Source organism: Anabrus simplex, chromosome 1 (assembly GCF_040414725.1).
Source record: "Anabrus simplex isolate iqAnaSimp1 chromosome 1, ASM4041472v1, whole genome shotgun sequence".
Lineage (NCBI taxonomy): Eukaryota > Metazoa > Arthropoda > Insecta > Orthoptera > Tettigoniidae > Anabrus > Anabrus simplex.
Window position 1 is genome coordinate 142,002,801 of NC_090265.1, and position 23,968 is coordinate 142,026,768.

The 23,968-nt window shown below is 40.0% G+C and overlaps 1 protein-coding gene across 7 annotated transcripts in view; it reads right to left on the bottom strand.

Moving 5' to 3' along the window:
• Window positions 1–23,968, bottom strand: part of LOC136884987 (klaroid protein) — a 184,206-nt gene that overhangs the window by 150,599 nt on the left and 9,639 nt on the right. For 6 of the 7 annotated variants that reach the window (XR_011019001.1, XM_068230421.1, XM_068230419.1 and 3 more), the window contains exons 2-4: window positions 14,544–14,689; window positions 5,992–6,165; window positions 2,409–2,615 (exon numbers count right to left, since the gene is read on the bottom strand). Coding sequence is in view for 6 of the 7 variants with exons in the window: in XM_068230421.1 (XP_068086522.1) it covers window positions 2,409–2,511 (103 nt within the window). In the remaining variant the exon portion in view is untranslated. The remainder of the gene's footprint in view (window positions 1–2,408; window positions 2,616–5,991; window positions 6,166–14,543; window positions 14,690–23,968) is intronic. The other variant, XM_068230418.1, reaches the window with a different exon arrangement.

The window sequence follows — 23,968 nt, forward strand, 5'->3', positions numbered from 1 at the left end:
TTAAGGGAAAGGAGACAGTGGTGGACAGACAAAATAAAAAAAGATAGAAAAGGAACAAGATGAAGAAAGGAATGGATAAGGAAAAGAAAAAAAAATGTATCAGAGGGATGAGAATAAGATAGAAAGGTTACATGTGGAATACAAAAGATTGAAACTACAAGTAAAGGGGAGTATCAAGGAAGAAAAAGAGAAAAGTTGGGGAGAGTTTACCAACAAAATTGAGCAAGATAGTTGAGGAAATCAGAAACTATTATACAGAGCAATAAAATCGAAAAGGATAAATCAAGAAAAAATCAAGACATTAGAGAGGGAAGATGGATCTGCAGTACATGACGATAAGGGTGATGGCAAAGTATTTTGAAAAACTTCATAATGAGGATGACTGCTCGGAGGAAGGAAGAGATAAGAAAATGGAAGTAATGGATGGAGAAAAAGAAGAGAACACGATAACATGGTTGGAACTTGAAAGGGCATTGAAAGCAATGACCAAAGGTAAAGCAAGTGGAAAGGACAAATTTGATGCTGATATGATTAACACAGCAGGAAGCATTGAACTACAGTGGCTATACAGAGCATCCCTCAATGCCATATGGAAGGATGAAAGGATACCTGAAGATTGGCAACAAGGAAGCATTGTACCACTGTTCAAAAAAGGAAATAGGAAGAAATGTGAAAATTATAGAGGTATGACCCTATTATCACATGGGTTAGAAGTAATGGAGAAAGTCATAGACAAAAGACCGAGGGATATAATAGAAATACAGGTAGAGGAAGAACAATATAGCTTTAGACCAAATAGATTGGATATTTACAGTGTGAACGATAATGAAAAAACATCCAGAAAGAAACAAGGAAATCATATTTGTATTTTTGGATTTGGAAAAAGCTTATGATACAGTTAAGATAAAACATGTATGGGAATGCCTACTGAAAAGGAATGTACCATAATCATTAATTAACAAGATAAACATGTTGTATCATGAGAGTAAAAGCAGTGTACAAGTGGGGAGTGGTGACTGAAACATTTTATACAAAAAAAGGTCTCAAGCACGGAAGTGCACTGTGCCATTATTGTTTATTATATTGATAGGTGAAATCATAAAACTTGTAAAATAGACTATCAGTAGTGCTGAAGTGAATGCTTTGGTATTTGCAGATGATGTGGTGATTTGGGGAAAGGGAGAAAGGAAGTGCAAAGGAGACTGGATATTTGGAATGAAAATCTGGAGTTTGGAATGGTACTTAAAAAAAAAAACTGTAGTCATGCACTGTGGAAAAGAGAAAAAGAGAAGCCAAGTGAACATAGATGGAGAACGGTTGGAGAATGTAGAACAGTTGACATATCTGGGTATCAATATTAATGGAAGTAATGAAATCAACCCTGAAATTAATAACAGATTAAGTAAAGGCACAACATTTTATGATCAAGTCAGAGAGCTTTTATGGGATGACGAAGTACCCAAGAGACTGAAATTAACATTATATAAACAGTATTTCATACCAATTGTAACATACGGACTAGAAACACTGGTAACTAATAAGAGACAAGATAGTAAGATCCAAGCAGTAGAAAATATTTTTTTAAAGAAAATCGGTTAAAAAGACAAGAGATAGAATTCAAAATATTAAAATCAGAGAAGATCTAAATATAGAACCATTAGTACAGAACATACAGAAAGCAAGACTGAGATGGTTCAGACGTGTAAAAAGAATGGGAAAGCAAGAAGGGAATTAGAAAGAGAAGTTAAGGGAAAGAGACCAGTTGGAAGACTGAGAAGAAGGTGGATGGATCAGATTTGGAAGGACATTAGAGAAGCTGGTTTGGATGTGGTGGAAGTAATGGAGCAGGAAAAGTGGAAGGACAGAAAGGAGTGTTAACCACACCCGGGTGACTGGAGTGGGACATTGATGATGATAATAATAATAATCGCATGGCCTCAGCTACCATATGCAGACATTTTAATTTGACGCCATCTGGCTGTCTGCTCATCAATTTTGACGTTCCGTTTTACTCTAGACCCACTAGATAGCAGGCAGAGTAAATCAGATCTCTCTATGGCTGAGATTTAATGAATTTTGTCGGGTAAATACCAAATGTATCACCAGAGATCTTTTACATGCCGACATCGTACGACATGGAGTGTCGAATGGACTTTTTTCCGCCCTTCAAAAATCCGACTACCTCTGCTGGGTTTGAACCCGCTATCTTAGGATCCGGAGGCCGACACTTTACCACGGATCCACAGAGGCAGCTATTGATGATGATGATGATGATGATGATAACTCATATAGACATGCAATCATAGAATGCACTATAACAATTGTTCATGGTACAAAAAAAAAATTGCTAGTAGGTTAATACATATAATACTAAGCAACAAGTGCACGTACCAGAATATTTTACTCACCAGTAAGTATTAACGGTGGAATCAGTAACAAGAGAAGATGATTACGACTCTGGCTTTCAGCCTGTTTTTGAGTAATATCATTTCTTCTTGAAAAATATTTCATCAGCCAATAATCCAGCTAAAGATGATTACAAACAGTCCAATAATGCAGCATATATAGTTTTTGCAACCAGCTAACACATGTATTTCTGTGAGCACAAATTGATTCTGAAGAAAGAAAAACAGAATTAGTACACAATTTCAAATTGATTCAGTCAATCCACACTGATCTGAATTTAGGACTGTCACTCAAGGTGGCATATTCCTTATCAACTGTTTACCTAGTCTTTTCTTAAATGATTCAAAATAGCTGGAAATTTATTGAACATCTCTTGGTAAATTATTCCAATTCCTAATTCCTCTTTCTATAAATTAATATTTGCCCCAATTTGTCTTTCTGAGTTCCAACTTTATCTTCCTACTATTAAAAACTCCATTCAAGCTTATTTGTCTGCTGAAGTCATTATTGCATCCCATATCAATTTGTGGGGAAAACAAAACAAAACTTCATTTGTTAAATCTATTATATTTCCTTCTCAAGACAAATTGCAATAAGGACCTGAAGGAGTGACCTATGAATTGCTTTCACAGAGGTCAAAGTTAATCTGAAATGACAAATCTTTTACATGCCGACATCGTACGACATGGAGTGTCGAATGGACTTTTTTCTGCCCTTCAAAAATCCGACTACCTTTGCCTCTACTACATTTAGATCAATATGCCAATCCAAACTACAATCTGAACGAGATAACAGAAAAACATGAATGTTTTATTTAATACAATTATCCCATTAATTGCTAATCAATATTTCAAAAAGTTCATAAATCAACACAATATGCACTTTCACCAATCTCCTCCACCTGCTTCCCCTCACTCCCCTCCCTCTCACAGCTAGGTAACAACTTGCCACAAGCAACAGATAACACACATTGCAAGGCAAACAGAGCTGAAAGAAGTAAGAGCATACGGCCCCAAGGGCATAAGTTTAAACATTGACTTCATTTCTAGTTAGATATCTGTTTGACATGGTAATCCATCAGTTGTATTTCTCTCTCTCTCTTTCTTCCCAAACATAGCCCCATTGAATTCAACACTTGATATAACAATAGCTACAGTCTGTATTGGCAATTCCCTAAATCCAAGAATATAGCTCTCAATTTCACCACCAGAGATCAACAAAGTCAAGGATGTTCTCTCAGATTAACTACTAAACAATAGTGCAACAAACTATAACTAAAAAATCAAAGTTTCACAGCACTGCACAAAATACTATGTTTTTTTAAGAATATAGTTTGAATATACGATAAGTTACCAATGTAACATTGTAACAGCATTTTTAAAACTCATCTACTGCAACAGCAAGACCAAGTCCAATTCACCTATCATTATTTTATGGACAGTGACAGAATTGTGATATGTTTTCTATATTAATTTTTTCTATAGACTAATTTTTTTTAATTTTTGCTTTTCATACATGTGTCTCATTGAAGATGACCCAGATAAGGGTTGAATTCAGTACACAAGAACCTTGTTTATCCAGCCCTCACTGATCCAGATCTCTGGTTTATGCGGATTGAAAATAAAAATTAATTTTTTACTTGTACAGTATTTCTTTTATGGGGTCTATTCTTCTTGAATGTCTTTTCTGCCAAGGAGAGTTAAGGACAGGGATTGGAAGTAAGTCGGCCACGGTCTACCAAAGGTACCATCTCGGCATTTGCCTGGAATTGAGAATGGGAAACCGTGGACTTTGAGTTCTTTAACACATTTGCACACATTCCCAGATGCTCGGACGTAGGTGTGTATGACGTAAATGTCTGGTTGAAAAATGACTGTAATTCAGGCTACGGAATAATGACAGATGAACAAATTATTGCCTCTTGCTCCTTGGCAGGTAATGACGAGAGTGATGGTGAATTTGAAAATGAAACCGGTGCTCCATCAGAAGAAACAATGACCAGGCGAGTTGGCTGTGCGGTTAGGGGCACGCAGCTGTGAGCTTGCATCCGGGAGATAGTGGGTTCGAACCCCACTGTTGGCAGCCTTGAAGGGGGTTTTCCGTGGTTTCCCATTTTCACACAAGGCAAATGCTGGAGCTGGAGCTGTACCTTAATTAAGGCACGGCCACTTCCTTCCCACTCCTTGCCCTTCCCTATCCCATCGTCGCCATAAGACCTATCTGTGTCGGTGCGATGTAAAGCAACTAGCAAGAAAAAGAAGAAACAATGACTCTTGGAGATGCAACAATGCAGCTGGACGAACCGATGGCATATTTGGAATCCCAGACTGAAACAACACCGGCAGAACTGATGTTAGTAAAACGTCTTCGTGATCGTGCTGCGGGCAAGTGCTATACAAATGTAAAACAGAAAAGGCTCACACATTATTTTAGTGCATAAAACAGAGTTGTAAATGTAAGAAAAGTGTTCTTATAATTTTTTGTACAATTGAAAAAAGGTATTACTGTACAATTTATGTTAATATACTGTATTACCGGGCGAGTTGGCCGTGCGCGTAGAGGCGCGCGGCTGTGAGCTTGCATCCGGGAGATAGTAGGTTCGAATCCCACTATCGGCAGCCCTGAAAATGGTTTTCCGTGGTTTCCCATTTTCACACCAGGCAAATGCTGGGGCTGTACCTTAATTAAGGCCACGGCCGCTTCCTTCCAACTCCTAGGCCTTTCCTATCCCATCGTCGCCATAAGACCTATCTGTGTCGGTGCGACGTAAAGCCCCTAGCAAAAAAAAAAAAAAAATATACTGTATTATATAACAAGTACTGTATTTTAAAAAATTTTTTTTGCAGATTATCCAGATTTTTGATAATCCAGATCAGTTCTGATCCTACTTAATCTGGATAAACAAGGTTCTTGGGTACTATAGTAGTTATTTTAATGCATAATGTGAGATTCTAATTTTAATAACTGTGAATCTTTGTGTATTGATCAGCTGGAACATCACCACTTTTAACTTAGGTATTATATTAAGAAATCATCAAATTTATATAATATGATATCAAATTAAAACAAAAGACAAGAACATTTTATGAATATCCCATATGCACACTTCAGGCTGTAACTACAAGGGGCAAATGTTTTGAGAGAGAGAGAGAGAGAGAGAGAGAGAGAGAGAGAGAGATACTACATTATTACTTACAGTATAGCAGCATGATGCATGACAAAGTGAACAACAAGAATACTAGATAATCAGAATATCATTGACTTCTTTGCTAAATGAAATCGTACACATTAATAATAAACCTATTTATTATTCTGAATTGCTATGAGAAAGATGACAGTTACTGTAGTTGGAAATCAGTTATTGTAAAATGTTTGGTAATATTTGATATGTACAGAATAACCTTCTCCCACTAGAGAATTCTTTGTGGTGCCCCTGAATAGAAAACACACGAAATAAAGAGTTTTATTCAGTCCAACACCAGCCCAAAAACAAAGAATGGAGAGGGGCTCCAGTGATATGTAGATTGCTCAAATCTATCAATACACAATTATTAAGCAAAAAGCTATTGTACATGTGAAACTTACCAGCTGAACTAAGTACACAGCGACCAGTTTCATACATAAAAGTGAAAACAGATGAGACAATCCTAGTCAAGATAGATGAACTCTTATCTGATGACCCGCTTGAATGAGCAAGGAAAACTTCTTCTTCATCAGAATCACTGTCGGTGAAATAATACTGTCCGTGTTTAAAAGGGCCTGAAGAAAGAAACAAGTTCTTGTATTTTCAAACATACATAAGCACAGCAGGAATTTCATTATTTCTACAATCCAGACAATTGAGCTTACTTTTTTTTTAAAAAACCCTGTTTTTCTCAGATTATAGCAATACATAATTCAAAATAGGCTTATTTTCTTGACCTTATTTTCTTGATACGGTATAAGCCCAAAGCCTATAGTACAGTATCATGTCTAAGTACGGGCCGTGAAAGCATCAATGGCAACAATAATATTTATTATTTATTATATTATTATCCCGCCTAGTGGTCATGATCATTAAGGCGTTGAAGTCTAAACAGTCTGACACCATGGTTAGCCGGTTCAAGTCCTGTTAGCAAAAAAAAAAAATGTCACCAGCAGAATGTTGGCCATCAGGGTAAGGGAGATAGTAGTATACAATTTCTCATCACTAAATTGCATGCCAAAAGCCTGGATTATTTTCCAAACCTCTTCTCAGTGCTCATATGGAGTGAGGACATATGATGATGTTGATGATGGCAATTCGTCTGTCGGATGGGGACGTTAAGCCCCGAGCAGACCCCTTGGTGCTATTCAACAGGAGTAGGCTATGATGTGTTGGCACTGGGTTTCACCCTCTCCCTTCATTTCATCTCATTAACTTCTCTGATGAGGCTGAGGTCAGGGAGGGCATCTGGTCATAAAAACCCACCACAACAGATTTATCTCACCTCCCACCTGACCCCTTAAAGAAATGGAACAAGGGTTGGGCAAACAAAGAAATTATTATTTATTTAATTATTTATTTGTTCTTTTTGCTATTTGCTTTACATCATACCGACACTGATAGGTCTTATGGCAATAATGAGATATGAAAGGCCTAGGAATGGGAAGGATGCGGCCATGGCCTTAAGGTACAGCCCCAAAATTTGCCTGGTATGAAAACGGGAAACCGTGGAATGCCATCTTCATGGCTGCCAACAGTGCGATTCGAACCCACTATCTCCCGGAATGCAAGCTCACAGCCGAGCGCCTCTAACCGCATGGCCAACTTGCCCAGTGGGCTGGGAAGACTTGGGAGTAAAGAGACGAGATGCTCCACTCTGTGGTACGTAATACCAATATAAATGGTCCATTATTGGACATTATAAATTTTCCAGCTAACTCATTCCTGGTGACCAGCGTTTTGCCCCCATGTGCTAATTTGTCTTGAATGAGTGCGAATGCATTCTAAGTAGCCTACACAGTGGGCTCCACGGTATGCACTAGACATGCGTCTTGGTGGGTGTGCTATTTACCAACTGATGAGCCCAACTTAGTACACTGGGGCGAAACGCTGGCAACCAGGAATGAGTTAGCTGGAAAATTCCAATGTCCAATAATGGACCATTTATAATGGTATTATAAATTGTACACATCCGAGACAAATATTTCAGATTCCCTATGGGATCAAAAGTATCCGGACACCTGGCTGAACATAACATACAAGTTTGTGGCGCCTTCCATCGGTAATGCTGGAATTCAATATGGTGTTGGCCCACCCTTAGCCTTGAGGAAAGCTTCCACTCTTGCAGGCATACATTCAGTCAGGTGCTGGAAGGTTGCTTGGGGAATGGCAGCCCATTCTTCATGGAGTGCTGCACTGAGGAGAGGTAGCGATCTCTGTTGGTGAGGCCTGGCACGAAGTCGGCGTTCCAAAACATCCCAAAGATGTTCTATAGGATTCAAGTTGGGGCTCTGTGCAGGCCAGTCCATGACAGGGATGTTATTGTCATCTAACCACACCGTCACAGGCTGAGCATTACGAACAGGTGCTCAATCGTGTTGAAAGATGCAATCGCCATCGCCGAAGTGCTCTTCAACAGTGGGAAGCAAGAAGGTGCTTAAAACATCAATGAGGGGCTGTGCTGTGATAGTGCCACGCAAAATAACAAGGGGTGCAAGCCACCTCCATGAAAAGCACGACCACACCATAACACCACCGCCTCCAAATTTTACTGTTGGCACTACACAGGCTGGCAGATGACGTTCACCGGGCATTCGCCATACCCACACACTGTCATCGAATTGCCACAAGGTGGACCGTGATTTGTCACTCCACACAACGTTTTTCCACTGTTCAATCGTCCAATGTTTACGCTCCTTACACCATGCAAGGTGTTGTTTGGCACTGGCCTGGGTGATGTGTGGCTTATGGGCAGCCGCTCGACCATGAAATCCAAGTTTTCTCACCTCCCGCCGAACTGTCATAGTACTTGGAGTGGATCCAGATGCAGTTTGGAATTCCTGTGTGATGGTCTGGATAGACGCCTGCCTATTACACTTGACGACCCTCTTCAACTGTCGGCGGTCTCTGTCAGTCAACAGATGAGGTCGGCCTGTACATTTTCATGATGTATGTGTCCCTTCACGTTTCCACTTCACTATCACATCAGAAACAGTGGACGTAGGGATGTTTAGGAGTGTGGAAATCTCGCGTACACCTGACCACGTTCACCCCATTCTGCTCTCTCACGATGTCTAATGACTACTGAGGTCGCTGATATGGAGTACCTGGCAGTAGGTGGCAGCACAATGCACCTAAGATGAAAAACATACGTTTTTGGGGGTGTCCGGATACTTTTGAACACATAGTGTAGATCATAAGTGGTATGTTCTGAGTTGTCAACAGAGAGATGGCGTGGAATGACATTGGCGCGAAACGCTGGCAACCAGGAATGAGTTAGCTGGAAAATTTATATGCAATAACAGACCAACTATATTGGTATTATGACATTAATAGACGAGTTTGAGTTGTCCCTTTAAAAGTAGGAAAGATCACAATATGAAGATAAAGTTGGAATTCAAGAGGACAAATTGGGGCAAATATTTGTTTATAGGAAGGGGAGTTAGGGATTGGAATAACTTACCAAGGGTGATGTTCAATAAATTTCCAATTTCTTTGCAAACATTTAAGAAAAGGCTAGGAAAACAATAGATAGGGAATCTGCCACCTGGGTGACTGCCCTAAATGCAAATCAGGATTGATTGATTGATTGATTGATTGATTGATTGATTGATTGATTGATTGATTGATTGATTGATTGATTGATTGATTGATTGATTGATTGATTGATTGATTGATTGATTGATTGAATTGTTCAACAGGCATTTCTGCCCACTTACAGAACATTCCCATTTCTTATTTCTAATTTTATAAATAATTTACAATAAAAATTAAAATATAAACCTAATATTATACTTATGAACTATGGACAGTGGTAAGTGTATGTTTCAAATTATTTTAATTTCTCCTAAAATATACATTATTAATCTAAATTAATCTAAGGATTAAATTATTCATGGTACACAATAATGCTACTGTATTTACTTTATGTCTTCTCTCTGTGCGAGTTCCCTTCTGACTGACCTTAACAAGATACTCTCGTCGTGAAATATGTCCACGTTTGGCATTTTATTAATTGACTGACATATTCTGTTTAATGGTGAATTCATATGGTGATTAATGTTTGACCTTTTAACAAAGAAAGTTAAATTATTTCTATTGCTTCCAAACAGTGCATACAGATTTATTTGGTGGAGTAACTCTCTGTTATCTGCTTTACCTTTGAGAATTCTATGTAGGTATTTTACACACGTTAACGTTCTCCTTGTCTGCAACCTATCTATCCCAAAATTTGTTATTAAGTCACTATATGCCACATACTTTGCACTAGTTTTAAAGATACAGAAATACAGATATCTTAGAAATTTAGCTTGAACATTTTCTATTTCTTTTATATGTTTAATACATGATGGATTCCAGGCTATAGAGGCATATTCTATTACTGTTCTAACTAGTGAATTGTATACCTGTATTATCGCTTTGATATTTTTGAATTTGTTTGTGTTTCATTGGAAATCCTAGGTTTCCATAGGCCTTATTTACGGCATTATTTATGTGTATATTGAACTGAAGTTTACTATCAAATATCACTCCTAAATCCTTCTTTTCTTGAACTCATTTTAGGCTGATACCGTTCATTTCATAAGAACGGATTTTTGGTTGTCTTTTTCTAGTGAAGATCATTGATTCACATTTCTTAACATTGAATTGAAAATAATTGTGTTTTCCCCATTCAACCAGTCCTGTAAGGTCTTGTTGTAATTTTTCATTATCTTTGTTTGAACTAATCTGCCTGTAAATTTTCATGTCATTGGCATATAACTGAAATTTGAAATTCTTCAGTACAGAGCCAATATCGTTAACAAACAGAATGAACAACAGAGGACCTAAGTTTGAACCTTGGTTTTTGCCTGAAGTTACCCTGTACATGGATGAAGCTACCCCTTTGAAAATAATAAATTGAAATCTATTCCTGAAGTAGGAGTTAAAGAATTCGACCAGTTCAGGGCTAAAACTAAAACTGTGAAGCTTGTTTGGAAGTTTATGATGATCAATCCTATTGAATGCTTTTGTCATGTCCATGTATATGACATCCACTTGCCCTCCTTGATCTAAAATAGATGACACAGAGTTCGTAAAGTTTACTAAATTTGACCTTGGTGATCTCCCTTGCATAAAGCTATGTTGTTGCTCTATGATGACTTTCTCAACATGTCGATAAATATTGCAGTGAAGTATATCCTCAAACACTTTGCATAAGACCGATAGTATTGATACTGGTCTATAATTATGTATGTTTTCGATATTACTATCTTTGTGAATTGGACGACTCTTGCTATCTTCCACAAATCAGGAAATATTTTTTGTTGCAGCTAATTATACAAAGTGGATATGCAAGAAGCCGGCCCCGTGGTGTAGGGGTAGCGTGCCTGCCTCTCACCCAGAGGCCCCGGGTTCGATTCCCGGCCAGGCCAGGGATTTTTACCTGGAACTGAGGGCTGGCTCAAGGTCCACTCAGCCTACGTGATCAGAATTGAGGAGCTATCTGACGGTGAGATAGCGGCCCCGGTCTAGAAAGCCAAGAATAACGGCCGAGAGGATCTGTTGTGCTGACCACACGACACCTCGTAATCTGCAGGCCTTCGGGCTGAGCAGCGGTCGCTTGGTAGGCCAAGGCCATTCAAGGGCTGTAATGCCATGGGGGGGGGGGGGATATGCAAGAGCGTCTCCGTATCCTTTCACTACATATTGGGGTATATTATCTGGACCAGCACTTCTTTTAGATTGTAATCTTTTTATAGCACATTTAACATCAACAGATACCACTGAAATTTTTAGCATGTCAAGTTCCTTATATTGCAGTTCCTCTAGAATATACTGCTCATTATTTTCAGTGCTACTTTTTGTGAATATACTTTTGCAGTAAGAGGCAAATCCATCGGCTATTTCTGTCTTGGAAGTTAATGTGCTATCATTCAGTATATAACTGTGACATTCTTGATTATTGGTCCTCTTTTGCTTTAAAAAGTGCCAAAAGTTTTTGCTATTACTAGCTATACTACTTTCTATACCTTGAATGTATTCTTTATACGCTATTCTTATTTTCTTTTTAAGGATTGCTCTCTTTGTTTTGAACTCTTGTCATACTATATTCACTACAATGTCTTCTTTTCCTATGATACTCCTTAGGTTGAATTAGTTGTATTATTTCTTTATTATACCATATTGGAAAAGTTCTTTTAATATACTTAGTCAGAGGAACACAATAATCAAGAATCTCATAGAGTTTATTATAGAAGCAATCTAAGGCACTGTTAAAGTCTTCAATTCTGACCAATCACAAGTGTTTAGTAATTCAAAGAGTAATTGAAAATTAGCTCTATTGTAATTATGATGCCTAAACATTGATCTACTGTCCAATGTACTAAGTTTTCTTAGATTAACTTCTATTGAGAGAATTAGTGCTGGATGAGAGTCATCTTCAGGTAACAAAGGCTGGTCATCTCGCTCAATGTGAATTTGCTCTGTTGTAGAGGCCAGAACTAAATCTAAACAGTATCCAAATTTATTTGTGATAGTATTTCTAGACGTTAGATTCATGAGATTCAGGAAGTTTTGAAGCTGCATTGCTGCCGATCTTGCTTTACTAGTACCAACATCCTGATTTGTTTCTCTCAAATTTAAGTCTCCTACAATATAAATAGGACTTTTATTTCCTGGATTTACTGCTGATTCAACTATTTCAAAAATTCGCAGTATTGATCAAGGTTAGAATTTGGTGGAAAATACACTACTCGTATAAAATATGACCTACATTTAAACTGAACTTTAACCATTACAAATTCTAATTCACGAGGGTAAGAAATAATCTGATGAGTTTTAAACATTTTATCAATGGCTATTACCACCCCACCTCCCCTCCATTTACCTGTTACTTTTTGTTCTCTAACTGCTCTAAACACACTGTAATTAGCAGGGATGATTTCATTATCATATATAGACTTAGTGAGCCAACTTTCGGTAATGCAGATTATCTTATGGTTATTTTCAGAGGCAGCTAAAAATAGTTCTTGAGTCTTTGTCCTAACTCTTCTCACATTCTGGTAACTAATAGTTACCTCTTCTTTACTACTATACCTATCTATACTATTATTCATGTTTTGTTTTGGCATTTTACCTTATCTTTTCAATGTCTTCTACATGTTTAATCTGTAAGACCGGATCGCCTGGCTTCCTTCTAACAAATATCTTGCCATTCAGCACCCAGCAGAACTGGTAATTGGCCGCTATATTTCCTGATTTGATTTGCTGCCAATAAGGATTACCATAATTGCATATGTCACGGTGGTATGATTGCCTTCTTTGCACAGTAATAATAATAGTTATAATAGTAAAAGAAATATGGCCTCAGCAACCTTGTGCCAGCATTTTGATTTAATAACATCTAGCCTGACTGCAAATCGATTTTTATGTTATGTCTTACTCTACCAGAATGCAGAGCAATGTATCTCTGTTAGATGATTAATTTTGTCAAACACCAAATGTATCGCCAGAGATCTTTCATATGTTGACATCGTACAACACAGAGTCCACCCTTCAAAAAGAAATCAGACCACCTGCGCAAGATTTGAACCTGCAATCTTAGGATTCAGAAGCCGACACTCGACCGCTGATCCACTGATTCACAAGTGTTTGAGAAGCCTGAGAAACCTTCAGGTTTTTTTTTTTTTTTTCATGGTTATCAGTCCATAGCCTAGTTTGACACAATCTCCATGCCACCCTGTCCTGTGTTTATCTCTATGTAACTACACTGATATCTGACATCTACTCTAACCTGTTAGTAGAGTCTTGGTCTCCCTCTACCATTCTTACTCCCTACACTTCACTCCAAATTGAACTACAAAACTGCTGGGTATCTCAAGGTTTCCTATCTACATTATCATTTATCTTGATACAATGTTTCTAAATACACCCTCTTCTCCCATTTTGATACAGTTTCTCTTCATTTGAGATCCTATTCACACATCTTGCCTTAAACATTGTCTTGTAACACCATATTTCAAAAGCTACTATTCTATTTCTTTCCACACCACAGTTATCAGTGTTTACATAAAATGTTACACTCCACATAGAAATGCAATATGTAGGCCTTTATTTATGTCTGAGGGGAGCAAATTTATTTACTTATGAAAAGCCTTCCTTCTTGGACTACTCTACATTATATTTTTGGTATCGTCAGTTATTCTACTACCAGCAGCATTACAGTACCCATCTACTTCTTTCAAAACTTCACTTCCTAACATGATATTTCCTGCATAACCTGAATCCATTTCAATACTTTAATCTTAGACTTAATTATACTCGTATTTATCTAGTACTCCAAGACTGTCTCAAGATCAAGATGTTCTGCAAGCTCAGATGAAAAGACAAGAATCATCAGCAAATCTTCAAGTTTTGGTTCCTCTCCTAGAAATGAGATTCATTGTCCAAATGTGTCTGATTTCTTTTACTGCCGACTGTTTCTGTCTGGTAGCATTTTCAAATCCCTAAATTTCTAAACCTGACTTCAACTTATTTGATTCTAAACAAAAATAAAATAATTCTAAAATATAGTTAAAAGTTTCAAAGCTGTCATTTCTATCAATGTCCCTCCTTCAGTTTTGATTGATTAAAAAGTGAATCTATTACATGTATACATTTCAAAGTCATTAACAGCTCAGCCCATCAAGATCTTAAATGTAGGTTCATTCCTAAACATTTCCCACTTCAATGAAGTCTTTTAAAATGACTACATGGCAACTATGCCTCATAAGTAGAGCATCAAAACTAAAATATCAGCGTGCAAAATCTTCAGTCTAATTTTGAAGTACGTATTACTTATCTTGCTATACATTTCTTGTAAGAATATTACATGAACATCTGATCAAACAAAAAAATTCTTCACCTTGACGTCATAAAAACCAGAGAATTTACTGCAAAACCAGCTTGTTTGAGAGTCTTTAAAGGTTTTTACCTCTGCTGACTGAGAATCTTGTGGCACTGTACTCCGAAAAGGATGAACGGATGGTACGTCGAGACATAGGTCTATTAGGCATTGGCAGCATCTCCTTCCTATCAGGTGATGCAGGAGAGTACGTGTAATCTCTCTTTGGAAATGCTCTGGAAAGAAAAATAATTTACATAAAAATAAAATAGTTGTTATGAAAAATAATTGCATTTCAAAATTGAAAAAAGGAAAAAAAATATATAGTTAAATATATTTGGTCATCTGCCCTCATTAAGATATAAAGGGTAAGATAATTCATACATCTATATATATAAAATAGGAGTTTTGTCTGTACATTGCTCAAAATTTAAAAAGGATGGTATTTCTGTATCGGTCAGATCTATAGTAACAAGGAAATGCACTTTTTAATTTTCCGTATTGTCTGTCTGTCTGTCTGTCTGTCTGTCTGTCTGTCTGTCTGTCTGTCTGTCTGTCTGTCTGTCTGTCTGTCTGTCTGTCTGTCTGTCTGTCTGTCTGTCTGTCTGTCTGTCTGTCTGTACACACATCACGAGAAAACGGCTGAAGAGAATTTAATGAAAATTGGTATGTAAAGTCCGGGAAAAAGTCGTTACAATCTTGGCCATAAGAAATTTTTCTTACTGAGAGAGATGGTAGTTTAGGGGAAAAATTTAATTCTCAAATATTTATGTTAGCAGTGGTCCTATCTTTATGAAAATCGGTGTGTAAAGTCCGGGAATAAGTCACTCCAATCTAGGCAATAAATAATTTTATTCACCCTGAGAGAAATGGTAGTTTGGGGGAAGGCCTAATTAGAATAGGCGAAGCTTTATCTGACTCTGTACTAATTAAGAGGGGAATTCCTCAAGGCAGTATTATTGGACCTTTATGTTTTCTTATATATATATCAATGATATGTGTAAATAAGTGGAATCAGAGATAAGGCTGTTTGCAGATAATGTTATTCTGTACAGAGTAATAAATAAGTTGCAAGATTGTGAGCGGCTGCAGGGTGACCTCGATAGTGTTGTGAGATGGACGGTGGACAATGGTATGATGATAAACGGGGTTAAAAGTCAGGTTGTGAGTTTCACAAATAGAAAAAGTCCTCTCTGTTTTAATTACTGTGTTGATGGGGTGAAAGTTTCTTTGGGGGTCATTGTAAGTACCTAGGTGTTAATATAAGAAAAGACCTTCATTGGGGTAATCACATAAATATGATTGTTAATAAAGGGTACAGATCTCTGCACATGGTTATGAGAGTATTTAGGGGTTCTAGTAAGGATGTAAAGGAGAGGGCGTATAAGTCTCTGGTAAGAGTATGGTTCCAGTGTATGGGACCCTCACCAGGATTACTTTATTCAAGAACTGGAAAAAATACAAAGAAAAGTAGCTCGATTTGTTCTGGGTGATTTCCGACAAAAGAGTAGCGTTACAAAAATGTTGCAAAGTCTGTGCTGGGAAGACTTGGGAGAAAGGAGACGAGCTGCTCGATTAAGTGGTATGTAGATGTTCCCATAGGGAACATGAAATATTTGTCCTGAATGAGTACATTTATAATACCAACTAGCTGCTGTACCCGTGCTTCGCTATGGGATTCTCAGAAAGACTGACTGTGTGGTTTTCCTAACTGAAATCAACATAGGTCATTACAAAAACGTAAGTATGAATATAGCGATTGAAAGCAATGCTATCATATAAAATACTTGATCAAATGGAAAGCCGCACGTTTTATCACTTTTAACGAACAGTGGTGCGGTTAGATTGCGGTGCCAATCTAATAGTCCAAAGTTCCAGAACTGGAATGACCAGGCCGCAGATTGCCATGAACACTCATCTGTCATTATTCCGTTAAATATGCACACTGTTCATTCCAATCAGTGCCTCAGAGTAGGGATTGAATACCCCCAATGCTATGCTGATCCAGTATGTTACGTACCAGTAGTATCAGAAAATTTATAAACCAGGGGAATGGTATGCTAAAGAAGAACGTTATCTTAACTCCCCAGCTACTTCCCATCATTATTCAGGCAGGCTGTTACACTCTGTCCGACTGGGCGAGTTGACCGTGTGGTTAGCGGTGCGCAGCTGTGAGCTTGCATCCGAGAGATAGTAGATTCGAACCTCATTGTCGGCAGCGCTGAAAATGGTATTCCGTGGTTTCCCACATTCACACCAGTCAAATGCTGGGCCTGTACCTTAATTAAGGCCTAAGGCACTCCTAGCCCTTTCCTATCCCATCGTCGCCTAAAACCTATCTATGTCGGTGCGACAGAAATCAAATAAAAAATACTCTGTACACAGCAGTAATCCTATCTACCGGAGATGAGGGGCAACAGAAGACACAAAGCACATCACGATAAACAATGGTGAATGTAATGTTATTGTTGATCAATGTTATGAGCTTTCTATATTGTAGGCCTACACATTTAGTTTTCTTTCGACTCTGTGATTTGTAAAATATTTTATACCGTAAACTGTAGTTTCTTATTCTCCGACTTTACATACCGATTTTCATTAAATACTGTTTACCGATTTTCTCGTTACTCGCCGCTGATATGGACTTAGTAACAAAAATCCAAATTCATTAATATCTTGGTGATCATAGCCAGTACGGTAACAATGTATAAGACATGAATAATAGGAAATTTAATACTAACCTTAGTTATCTAGCATTCATTGACTACACTTATAAGAAATGTTTGAGAATTACATTTTAGGCCTTCCCTTAAACTGCCATTTCACTCAGCGTGAATAAAATAATTTACAGCCTAGACTATAGCAACTTATTTCCTGACTTTGCATACCGATTATCATCAAGATAGGACTACTAATAACAACAATATTTGAGAAGTTAAATTTTAGGCCTTCCCCTAAACTACCATTTTTCTCAGCGTGAATACAATTATTGATAGCCTAGATTGTAGCAATTTATTCCCCAACTTTGTATACCCATTTTCTTTAAAATACGACCACTAATAACATAAAGTTGAGAATTCAATTTTAGGCCTTCCCCTAAACTACCATTTCACTCAGCGTGAGTAAAATGATTTATAGCCTAGATTGTAGCAGCTCATCCCCCGACTTCACATACCGATTTTCATTAGACCACTAATAACATAAATAGTTGAGAATTCAATTTTAGGCCTTCCCCTAAACTACCATTTCACTCAGCGTGAGTAAAATGACATAGCCTAGATTGTAGAGGCTCATCCCCCGACTTCACATACCGATTTTCATTAAATTCTCTTCAACCGTTTTCTCGTGATGCGTGTACATACATACATACATACATACATACATACATACATACAGACATACATACATACAGACAGACAGACAGACAGACAGACAGACAGACAGAAATTACGGAAAAGTAAAAAGTGCATTTTCTTGTTACTATGGACATGACCGATACAGAAATACCATTATTTTCAAATTCTGAGCAATGTACAGACAAAACTCTTATTTTATATATATCTATATATATATATATAGATATAATGGTCCGTTATTGGACGTTATAAATTTTCCAGCTAACTCATTCTTGGTTGCCTGCACCTTGCCCTCATGTGCTAAGTTGGGCTCATCAGTTGGTACTTAGCACACCTAACAAGATGCAAGGCTAGTGCATACCGTGGAGACCACTGCATAGGCTACTTGAAGCCACCAGCAGTGCCAATGCACTATGAGAGACTATGTCTCACTTCCAAAAATTGATGCTTGCCTAGCCATCAGATGATGTAGATGTTGATTCGCATAGGGAACAGTGGCCTCCACGGTATGTACTAGCCTTGCATCTTGGTAGGTGTGCTAAGTACCAACTGATGAGCCCACTTAGCAAATGAGGGCGAGGCGCAGGCAACCAAGAATGAGTTAGCTGGAAAATTTATAATGTCCAATAACGGACCATTATATTGGTATTATAAGTGGTATGTTCCGAGCTGTCAGTGGAGAGATGGTGTGGGAGGACATCAGTAGACGAATAAGTTTGAGTGGTGTCTTTAAAAGTAGGAAAGATCACATTATGAAGATAAAGTTGGAATTCAAGAGGACAAATTGGGGCAAATATTCGTTAATAGGAAGGGGAGTTAGGGATTGGAATAACTTACCAAGGGAGATGTTCAATAATTTTCCAATTTCTTTGCAATCATTTAAGAAAAGGCTAGGAAAACAACAAATAGGGAATCTGCCACCTGAGCGACTGCCCTAAATGCAGACTGAAAAAAAATTGTAATTCTCAAATATTTATGTTATTATTTGTCCTTTATTAATGAAAATCGGTACACAAAGTCTGGGAATAAGTCACTACAATTTAGGCCATAAATAATTTTATTCACGCTGATAGATAGATAGATAAGAAATGGGTGAGCCCTGTTTTCGCAGAGCTCCACACGTAGGTCTATGAAGACCCTTTGTGCCCCTTGAACGGGTTTGCCTAGTCCAGCCCTAGTGCTCCTATAAAGGATACCAGTGTCCGGATTTTGGCATTCCTGATGTCCTCCAGGCTCACGAAGTGTGAGCCCAGGTATCGATGTCTAGTGCTTGCAAAAGCCTCGCACTGACATAACACATGCGCGGAGGTCTCCTCCTCCTTACCGCATCTTCTACACATCGGATCCTGGGTGATTTTCATGATGTGTAGGTGTCTCTGTAAGGTATTGTGGCCTGTTAACAGTCCAACTACCATTCTCATTCTGGTCCTATTCAAATTCGTTAGGACCTTTTTATAGCTTTGACTAGGCCCTTTGATAAGTTCACGTGCCTGTCTTGCTGTGGTTAACCTCTTCCAAATATCTAGGTGAGACTGGTTTATCCATTGGGATATTGCCAGTCTCACACTTCGGAGTGATACTCCCAGGAAGGGCTCTGGTCCTGTAAAGGAACCCATTGAGCCCTGTTTCGCTAGTTTGTCAGCTTCTTCATTTCCACTGATTCCTGTGTGCCCAGGAACCCATAATAAGGTAACTGAGCTAAGCTCACACAGCTGATCTAACATCCTTTGGCATTCCCATACCAGTTTTGATGTTTTAACTGCACATAGTGCTTTTAACGCTGCCTGGCTATCACTACATATAGTGATGTGTCTTCTGTGTCCAGGCATTTTCCATATATTTAAAGCACAGGCTAGTATTGCGTATACTTCAGCCTGGAAAACAGTAGCATATTTACCCATAGGAAGGGAGAGCCTTGTCTTAGGCCCCCAGACCCCGGCGCCTGCGCCCACCTCCGTCCGCGAGCCATCTGTGTACCATGTACAGCCCCCAGACTTAAGACGGGCCCCAGCGTCCGCGGCCCACTCCTCCCTTGTGGGTATCACCACTGTGAATTTATAATTCAAATTAAAGCTAGGCTTCATCAGATCCCCGATCATCATTGTCATAGGGCAAGTCTGGTGAAGCCTTGTAAGAATAGAGGCATGACCTCCATTCAGGTTTTTGAAGGACCATCCTCCGAGTGACCAAAGGCGATAGGCACTCATCCCCGCTATTACCTTAACATATAAATGTAAGGGGGGAAAACCTAGGATGGCCTCCATTGCACATAATGGTGTAGTATCCAGTGCCCCTGTTATTCCTAGACACGCAAGTCTTTGGACACTGTTTAACTTGGTGCTCACAGTTTTACTCTCTGAGCCTGGCCACCAGACTATAGATGCATAGGTGATCGTGGGCTGTACAATGGAGATATAGAGCCACTGGACCACCCTAGGTCTTAGGCCCCAAGTCTTCCCGACGGCCCTGCGATAGGCCCACATAATCTTGCGAGCCTTATCCACCTTATGATCTATATGTTTCTTCCAACTCAGTCTTGCCTCAAGGATTATCCCTAGGTACTTAACCGAGGTTGTCTTAACTAATTTTTTTCCGAATAGGAAAGGCTCTGACAGTCCGTCTAGCCTCCTCCTCCTGGTAAATACCACGAGCTCCGTCTTATCGGGATTAACCGACAAGTCTGTCTCGTGACACCATCTTTCCACCCTACGTAGAGAGCTCTGTACGAGTTCGGAAACCGTACTGGGGAAATTTCCTACCGCCATCAGGCTTATGTCGTCTGCATAGCCTTGGGCGTATATTCCTCCAACATTTAACCTGGTAAGTAGTTCGTCCACTACCAGACACCATAATGTTGGTGATAATACTCCTCCCTGTGGACACCCCCTGTCTATATTAGCTCTCAACATTACAGCGTTGAGAGTAAACAGAACTTGACGGCCCTGCAGTGAGGCCATAATCCATTTTATGAGCATACTGCTCACTCCTCTTCTCTCTAGACTACGTTCTATGGAGCCCAAAGATGTATAGTTAAAGGCCCCTTCTATATCTAGGAATACAACCATAGCAAGTTGTTGCTGATCCACGGCACTCTCCAGCCTAGAAACCAGCTGGTGTAGTGCCGTCTCAACCGACTTCCCTGGTTGATATGCATGTTGATGAGAATGCAGGGGAAAGTCTCTTAATACTTTCTCCCTGATATGTCTATCCACCAGTCTTTCCAAGGTCTTAAGTAGAAAAGACGTTAGACTAATGGGTCTATAATCCTTAGGTCTAGTATATGAAGATCTTCCGGGTTTAGGTATAAATACCACCTTCGCCTGACGCCACAAGGAGTACACGTACCCCATAGTGAGACAGGCTCTAAAGATTCTGACCAGGTATGGTATAAGGACCCCGCCTCCTGAAGAAGCGCCGGGAAGATCCCATCCACACCTGGGCTTTTGTAAGGGGCAAAGGATTCTAATGCCCACTTAACCCTTCTTGGGGTAACAATCTCTGCGGCTTCCCTCCAGCCACTTTTATCGGGTCTGAAGGATCCGCTCGATTCTACCTCACTATTCGTGATTACCGAACCTGGAAAGTGGGCATCAAGCAGTAAGCTCAGGGTCTCCCCCTCTGTGGATGTGTATCCACCAGAAGGAGTCTCCAGTGAGCCCAGCCTTGCCTTTCTATCCAAGGTTAAAATTTTATGAAGCCTTGCCGCTTCATGTTGACTTTCAATGGAGTCACAAAATTGTCTCCAAGATTTCCTAGAAGCCTTCTTGACTTCTGACTTGTACCTTCTTTGTGATTCTTTGTAAGAATCTAGGCTTTCTTGATCCTGAAGTTCCCTGTATTTATTCCAGAGCCTTCGTGTATTTCTCCTCAGGTGTTCAAGATAACTATTCCACTTGAAGCTTCCTATTACTCTTTTTGCCTTAACAATAGGGCAGTTTAATTCATAAGAGGTAACCAGTGTCCGTGTGAGAAAACTCACACTGAGCTCCAGCTCCTCTTTGTTTTTAATAATATTTGAGGGTCCTCCCTCCAGTCCCCTCCTCACGTCCTCCCTAAAAGATATCCAATCGGTTCGTCTAGGGTTTCTGTAAGACGGGATCTCGATGGAGCCCGCTATATAAAACACAATGTGTCTATGATCTGACAAGGAAGGCTCCAAAGAGACCTTCCAGTCTTTAAATTCCTGCATGATTCCCATGGAACCCAGGGTAAGATCTATGATCCCTTCGCTCCTATTATTAATGAAGGTAGGGGTATCACCAATATTCATGATCTCAAGATCAGTTGTACATAGAAATTCTATGAGGTGCTCTCCCCTTCGGTTTGTATTTTTACTTCCCCAAATGCTATGATGAGCATTGGCATCACATCCTACTACGAGGTTTAATCCTTGTTTCCTACAGTATATCACCAGTCTCTTGAACTCCTCCGGCGGGGGTGGAGATTCAGAGTCTCCTGGGAAATATGCAGAACAGACAACCAAGTCTCTTGGCTGTCCGCCCTCTTCATATCTCATTAGGACTGCTACTAGGTCTCTAGTAATGAAACCCGGTATAGCCCAAGCGTTATTATCCTTAACTAGTATACATGCTCTAGGCTTCTCCTCTGCTATTCCACTGAATAGAGCGAAATCTGCACAATTTAGTCCCATGATATGTCCCTGTCTAAGCCAGGGTTCTTGTATCAGGGCGACCGAAAACCCGCCTTTCTGGATACTTCTATTAAGTACCCTAGAGGCCGCTATACAATGTTGTATATTTGCTTGTATGAAAGTAATCATTCTTTACTTTCATAGAATACTTTACCTTATGCGGTCTCCGGAACTTGCAGCTCCGTCTCCCGCGATGGATCCTGGGGCTTGGCTGGCCCCGGTTCCTGTCCGGGCTCCAGCTCTTCGCCCCTGCTGGTCTCAGTTTTATCTGTGGTGGGGTTGGTCCTCTGCTTGTCACGCTTGCCCTCCACTAATGTGAAGGTAGCCACATGCACCCCGCAGAAGATCTTCTTCCCCACCACTTTCTCCACATCCCTGGAGTCCATGCTGACCACAGGGCGGACGCCTCTCTTCTCCTCCTTGCGGTCGTAGACCCTTCAGCTGGCGGGATTTAAGCCATGGTTCTGGCGTGCCATTCTTCCCAAAAGGACGTTATTGTCCTTTGGTTGTCCTGGTATCCAGACCATGACTCTCTTATAGGAAAGGAGTTTGTCCATGCCCACAATTGTGAGCCTGGCTCCTTCCCACGGTTGTATACCTGTAACAAGGCTAGAAAGCCATGCTACAGTTTCATTGTTCTCCGCTATGATGACGGCCGCACCCCCTGACAGATAGCAGTCCAGGAACTGAGGCTTAATGGGCCCCTGCTGCGGAAGCTCGTCTGTCAGATTGGTGATAGCCTCTTCCACAGCTTCCACCTGTTTCTCGGATAGCTGCTGGTCAGGATATCCCACAGGTACTATGGCCATCCTGATCCCAGCTTTGGCTATCCTGGCGTACTCCACCTTGGGTCTCTTGCGGGTCTGCCGGTCTTCTTCTGGGGTTGCCCCCGACAGAAGTCGTTTCCCCGCTGACATCTTAGTGGGTGGGGTCCTCTGTGCCCTAGAAGCAGAGCCCTTTTCAGGGTCCCGCCTCTTGTGCCCATTGGATCCCTCCACTGTTGTCGCTGTTGTGGTAGTAGAAGTCCCCTCAGCCCCAGGAGTTAGGCCTTCTTTGGCCTGCTCCCGGGCCTTTAAGGCCTTCTTGTATCTCCTCTTTTCAGTGCCAGAGCGCTGTTTCTTCTTCTTCTTCACCTGCAGATTGCCCACCTCTTGAGTGAGCCCTCTAACTGTTGAAGTCGAACTGTCCGAGGGTATCTCCGAAGAGTCCCCTTCGGTTGTTGTTGTGCTGGTATTTCTCTCGGAGGCCCCAGAAGAGCTCTCCGGTTTATGGGTGGCTACGGAACTCATGTAGGTCCCACGAGTAGCTAGGGAAATATATGTCCGCCCAGGCAGAGCCCCGCATACCTGGGTAAGGCTACTTACTTCGAGAGGGCGCCAAGTATCTCGAAGGCTCCGTTCAAGACACATCTCCCATGTGCCATGCACCCCATCGGCACGGGTCGCGTTACACCTTAGGGTTGGGCGGTGCTTTAGCTTCCTCCTCCTTGTATGCCGAACGGTTACCCA